General features: G+C 45.2%; 1 protein-coding gene across 1 annotated transcript; it reads left to right on the top strand.

Annotated features, from left to right (window-relative positions):
* Window positions 1-116: 116 nt before the first annotated feature.
* Window positions 117-5,061, top strand: LOC144098918 (RWD domain-containing protein 1). The gene is made up of 6 exons (XM_077631874.1): window positions 117-281; window positions 426-503; window positions 579-706; window positions 2,870-3,013; window positions 4,232-4,418; window positions 4,874-5,061. The coding sequence occupies exons 1-6, from the start codon at window positions 209-211 to the stop codon at window positions 4,966-4,968; spliced, it is 705 nt and encodes a 234-aa protein (XP_077488000.1). The 5' UTR covers window positions 117-208; the 3' UTR covers window positions 4,969-5,061.
* Window positions 5,062-6,154: the final 1,093 nt, after the last annotated feature.

The raw sequence follows: 6,154 nt of genomic DNA on the forward strand, positions 1-6,154 counted from the left end.
ATAAAATAATACAAAACAAACAACTTTCACTTTAAAAAACATTAAAGTAGTAAACAATGCCTTTAAACTTTCTCAAATTTATCTTAAGCGCATCAGAGTGAACACCGTGCGATGGCGCTGCCAGCGTTCCAGTCTCGTCAATATGGCGGCTTCCATGTGTCGTGTTTGAGAAGTAACGTTAACGGCTGTAGTAGCAGCGCGTAGGAAGATGACAGACTTTCAAGAGGAGCAGAAAAATGAAATAGAAGCGTTGGAATCCATCTATCCCAGTGAACTTGAAAGTAAGCATTCTGAGATTCATCTGTTTTGCTTGCCATTTTTCTTCCGTGGTGCCTCGTTTGTGCGTGACAGGCATATGATGCAGTCGACTGATGTGCTCGGTTTGATTTACTCAATCTGTCGCGCTGTTTTACTGTTCTCCGCAGTCTTAGAAACAGACCCTTACCATGCCTTCACAATTGACATCAAAGCCGACGCTAGTGAAGATCCGGAAGATGAGCAAAGTAAGAGACGCACGCATCACGTACGGGAACCTGTCACGAATGTTCTCATCTTGTTTTTCACTATTATTGTTCTAGTGTCGGTGAAGTTGAAGTTTACTTACGTGCCTCGGTACCCGGAGGAAGGGCCCATGATTGAGGCAGCCGAATACGAGAACATGACAGAAGAAGACATCGAAGCCTTTATGGCAATTCTTAAAGAACAGGTAACATGTCATGTAAAGTTTTGTTCTTCACTGAGTCGTCCTGCGTTTTATAATTGTGCGCCTGAAACCGTGAACCTGGCAGTAGAATACAAGGACTCCTGCTTTTGTTTACTACGGCTTTCTACCTTCAAAGTTGAATTAATAGAGGTGTCAGAAAAGGAGTTCACAAGCCCGAGGGAAACGTGATCTGTGGGTTCAGCGATCGGCTTGCCTAGCGCTTGTTTTTGGTAGGCCCGCAGACAGTCACTGCTGCTATCGCAGTCAGCCAGGTTACATGAAATGCAGTTATGTTAATACACTGGGTACAGCAAGTAAGAAACTTGCATCTGGTCCAAAAAAAGGTGACACCTTTTGTTAGCAGAATGCTGAAATGAATCATCTAATGTGCGGAGAGGAAAACAAGCCCTGTATTCTGTTGAAGTATTGTGCATTTGTTTGTCTAGTAGCCCTTATCTATAAAGATTTGTGACTCACTGTTACAGTGCGTGGATATGTTTTCGTTTACTTCATGTGGAGAGCAGGGTTGCATAGTTAGTGGGCTGACTTGTATCAGCTGCTTGTGTTACATAAAGAACTGGATAGCAATTCGTGTGAGCTTATTTTGGGATATATATAAAAAAAAAACACGATTACATTGGTTGTCAGAAAATGGAGTGGTAACTGTCTCACTTGTTGGTGGACACCTCAACCGTGCAGTGAGAGAAGGGAAAGTGGGAATGAAATAGGAGAGAGAGGTACTGTAGTGGAGGACTCTGGAGTAATTTTGACCAGCTGGGGATCGTTACCTTGCACTGACATCGCAAAGCACACGGGCACCTTTTTGCGTTTTACCCCCATCGAAATGCGGCCGCCGCGGTCGGTTCGAACCCGGGTACTCTGGCTCAGTAGCCGAGCGCCTTAACCACTAAGCCACCGCGAAGTCTCCACAATCCACCTCTAAAACGCTAGGTCAACTCTAGCTTACCTCCAGATTGCAACGATGATACCGTGCTTGTTAAAAAGAAGTTTCCAGTTACCAGTGTTTAACTGTAGCAGGGATACATTTTGCGGTGGCGAGAGAGTTTACAGTTACGAGTGTTTAAACATAGCCCTGCTACATTTAAGCGCTCGTAATTGTAAACTTCTTTTTAACAAGCACAATGTCATCGTTGCAATGAGGAGGCAAGTTTGAGTTGACCTAGCGTTTTATATGTTGATTATGGCGACTTACTAAATGGTTGTACGACTTGTCTTTGTGGACAGAGAAGCAAGCTTTGCAATATACAATTTGTGCCAGAGTTTGCAGTTAGGCGAAAATAAGTTTGGAAAGCACAAGGCATAGTCATGTGACGTTGTCTAAACAAAATCATGAACAGCTTTTGCAAACCTTTAAAGGAACATCCCGAGAGAAAAAATCGCAGACCATCAATGCGATTCATGCAGTGGTTCATGCGTTAACATTAGTGTTCGCCTGATGTTTGCATCTCCTGTACTCTGCTTCAGCTGCTAAATGATGCTGCATGTCGTCTTCACTGAGCGTGTGTTGCATCTGAGGCTTTGCCTCCGCTGCGGCATCCCTGTTGCGCTGAATGGCAGTATCCTCAGCAAGGCACTGCCACTCATTTCAAAGCTGCTAAAGCTCAGCCTACCATGCTGGCAGGCTTCTGCATCGCTGACCGAAGGGGCAGAATTCATCACTGGTCCCCTTCCTGTCGGGGCCTGTTTGAACTGGCATCATTCACTAGACTAAGTCCAACGGCTTCGGACACAGGAGGAGAATGCTCAGTATATGTCTGGCTGCTTCAAATTGTGAAGAACTGAAGGAGCAGGCGCCGCTCCTGATGTGTTATATAGCATGTGTGTCCTCCCACTGTCTCCGCATGCTGATTGGCTGCTGCACCTCCTCCTCTCTGCTCTCCCCCGCCCTTCTCTCCACAGCCTCAACCTGACACTACCGGACAGATTTTGCGAACATGGAAGTAGTAATGCCAGTGCATTAAAAAAAAAAAAAGAATTTTTGTGTGTGCTTCAAACGAAAAATACATGGTTGATAGCTTCCCTATCACATGTAGTTCATGTGATGGCCATCTCCTGAGTACAGTACAAGCAGGATTTGTGTTAGCCTTTCGATGTGTGGAGCACTTCAGGTAACCTGTGCCTAACAATCATTCTCTTTTTCTGCAGGTTCAAGAAAACCTAGGTATGGTCATGATCTTCACATTAGTCTCTGCTGCAACTGAGTGGCTGAACCAGCACACAGAAACTGTCAAATTCAACAAGGCTGAAGCCAAGAGGATACAAAAGGAAAAGGATGAGGAGGCAGAGAGGGTAATACAAACCTTGCCTTTCCTGTTGTGGATTCCATTGTTGGATGCAACTCAAGAGCACATTTACCGATTGTCATGACTTCGTGGATAACCCGGTTAATCTCCTTGCACCTATCGGCTCCCTGTGATGTCACTCCAGCAGGTGCTAGGGGATTAACCGCGGTGTCATGGCAACCGTGTGACACCATTGGCTGCAGGGCCTGTCTTGAGGTGCACTCACTACTTCGTTCTTGAGTTGTATCTGACTATAGCATGCATATTCAGGTCTTGCACAGCTACCCGCTGTGCTTGTGGTTCTGATTCCATTTCAGTGCCATTTTAAATTTTAAGCCGTGAAACACCTTCCTTTCATTTACAACCACTGCAGGCAGGTCACTCTTAAGGCATCTGTCATGCTAGTAGGGTTATGTAAATGGCTGAAGTGAGGCTACCGTAACTATGGCAGAAGAGTGTAAAACATGAGCTGTGACAGACCTGTAGCTCTGAATTGTGCATTATTTCCTTTCAACAGCTCCTTATAAGCTGTCAAAAGGAAATGGATTTTTTTTTCTACTTTCACATACGATCTAGCCTTTTTCTTTGTGCGATAGAAATGTTTTGCTTTGCTTTATCTGGCTGTTAGCATTTCCAGGTGTACAATATTTTAGTGTGAAAGCTCTAGATGCATCGCGAGTGAAAAAGTCGTCCTGTCTGGGAATGAAGACTCTACCTGCCAGCTGTGCCACCTGTCATGGTTGCTAGGTAGAGTGCACTAGCACTAGGTGGCCCAGTAGCGAAAAGGCCCTTATGTGCCCTGATGAAGCTTCCAGCTGACACCTGCCACGGTTTGTGGGTGGCAAATGGGGACAGGGAAATCACTTCTCTACTTTCAGAGGAGAGGGAAATACAAGTGGGAGAGGGAAGACTGAGATGGTGACAGGTTGCAGGTGGTCAAGTGGAGAGCGGGAAATCCCCCTTTCCTTGAGCTAGCTCTACTAGGTGGGTCACAAGCGAAAAAGCCCTTGTGTGTCCTGGTGAAGCCTCCAAATGCCACCATTTCCTCAAGTAGGGAATCTTAGGCTGCTTACGAGCTTTATCATTTATTTTAGGTGAGTTTGAGGCTTTCTTAATTGCCTAAACAGAAGTAATCAATCTTCTCATTTGTAGCATTTACTGCCTTTAATTCGTTTTTATGGCAGCCCTGCAAGCGATTAAACTTTCATTCTACGGCATGCTGCAGGTTAAATTTGAAGGTACCAGGGTCACTGTGGAGTCCTTCCTTGCATGGAAGAGCAGATTTGACGCAGAGATGGAGGAAATTAGGAACAAGGAGAAGACATTTATTGCATCAGGAAAGCTGACCGGTCGAGAACTCTTCGAAAAGGACCAGAACCTTGTCGACTCGGATCTCCAGTTCATGCAAGATGGTAGGTGGTTCTAGCAACTCTCTGGTAACTTATGCAAACTTATGGTAACGCATGCAAAGGAAGTTTTGATAGTTTTCAACACTTGATATGCAGCTCTATAGACCTGGACAATGTTGCACGAGTACAGAGAGCTGCAAGTCATTTTGCTAGCCGTTTAGATTTTTTTTTTTGGTAGGTCGTACACATGTAGCATTTTTAACGCACGAAAATTTTAAAATTTGTAAAAGGCATGAACGTTGCTGTTGTATCACCTTGATATTGGTGGTATTCCGATTTCATTGAAGGCTGCAGTACTAATGGGAATGTGGGCACCAGAATCGCATTGATTAGAAATATTGCTATGCTCACATCCAGCAGCAAAGTTTCATAAGAACAGTGCAGAATATATCAGACAAGACTGAAAGATTGATTGCCTCCTATATTTAAGCATACTTTTGTCACCTATATTCTTTTAGGAGAGGAAGACGTCAAAGTGGATGAATCGTTGTTTCAAGAACTGGAGGATTTGGACCTGGAGGAACTTGAAGAACCTGACGATATAAAAGCATGACAATAGGAACAAGCTTGTTGACATTTTTCTTAACCATGTTTGTTTCCCGAATTCAGACAATAAACATTTTCTAGGGCACGAAAGTTATATATACACCTGCCTAATGGCTTGAGTATTTGTCAGTCATACCAGTACTTGTGCTGACATGCGCAGCTATACTGTGACTTGGCATTGTGTTCCCTACAGCTTTGCAACACATCCTCCTAAACTCCTGCTCATCCAAAGAAAGATCAGAATTGTAAACAGCCCCTTTGCCAGAAGGACACTGCAGTTTAGGCTTCACCTTACTTTGCACCCCCTTCTTGCTACACCTAGGCAGAGGAGGCCGCCATCGCCCTAGCACATTCGAATGCTATAAATGTGTCTTTAGTGATTCCAAAATGGCTTTGTCCAACTTTGCCAGAGGTAGGATTCACATCCCTGCTTGGCACCCAAAATTTACCATGCAGGGTAGAGCTCCGCTGGGTGCCAACACACACTGGGAACCTTGGAAACGAGGCTGCCAATAATGTGGCCCAAGGTTAGATTTGCAGAGCTCAGGACAGCCTCAGTATGGGCTTTCGAGGGAGCAGGCGCACACCTTTGCAGAGCTCACGCAAATACCGTTTGGACCGCCAGACTTACCTCCTCCCCCACTCCCAACAGATCCACTGGAGACTCCTCCAGACCCACACTCTGTCGTACCCTCAGCTGTTATTCCACTATTGCGGCACCTCCCCTGCATGCTCCCTATGTGGCAACCTTCACACCACATGCTGCCACATCGTTTCGGCTGCCCTGTTGATCCTTCCATGCAGGGACAGCCCACCATCTCAAGTTGGGAGGACTGGGAGGTCATGCTCTCGTTTCCGGACCAGACATCGCAGCTTGCTGCAGTCACTCTGGCTGCCGACAGCATAAACAAAAGGGACATGAACATTTCAACATAAAGTGGGCAGTGATCCAAGGGACCCAGAAGTGTCCAAACTCACTTGCCTCATTAAGTTTTTTTCCGTCTGCCCGGTGCAGACAGAAAGGCCATCCATGTCAACAGTTCCTGCTGAGACCACCAGGCATTTTCATATTTATCTTTCCTAAAATTGGCATATTTATGTTGTGCCCTTGATGTGGGTATTATGTAACTAAATAATGGTATTGCTGTTTTGTAGAATTATTTAATGTTCTAAAGGGTTGTCCCAAAACAACT

The sequence above is a fragment of the Amblyomma americanum genome, chromosome 7, assembly GCF_052857255.1.
Source record: "Amblyomma americanum isolate KBUSLIRL-KWMA chromosome 7, ASM5285725v1, whole genome shotgun sequence".
Lineage (NCBI taxonomy): Eukaryota > Metazoa > Arthropoda > Arachnida > Ixodida > Ixodidae > Amblyomma > Amblyomma americanum.

What these genes read in the sequence shown, in the direction of transcription:
- LOC144098918 (XM_077631874.1), top strand. Translation starts at nt 209, where the DNA reads ATGACAGACTTTCAAGAGGAGCAGAAAAATGAAATAGAAGCGTTGGAA. An exon ending in AGATCCGGAAGATGAGCAAA is followed by an intron (nt 504 to 578) that starts GTAAGAGACGCA and finishes TTATTGTTCTAG; the next exon opens with TGTCGGTGAAGTTGAAGTTT. An exon ending in TGGCAATTCTTAAAGAACAG is followed by an intron (nt 707 to 2,869) that starts GTAACATGTCAT and finishes CTTTTTCTGCAG; the next exon opens with GTTCAAGAAAACCTAGGTAT.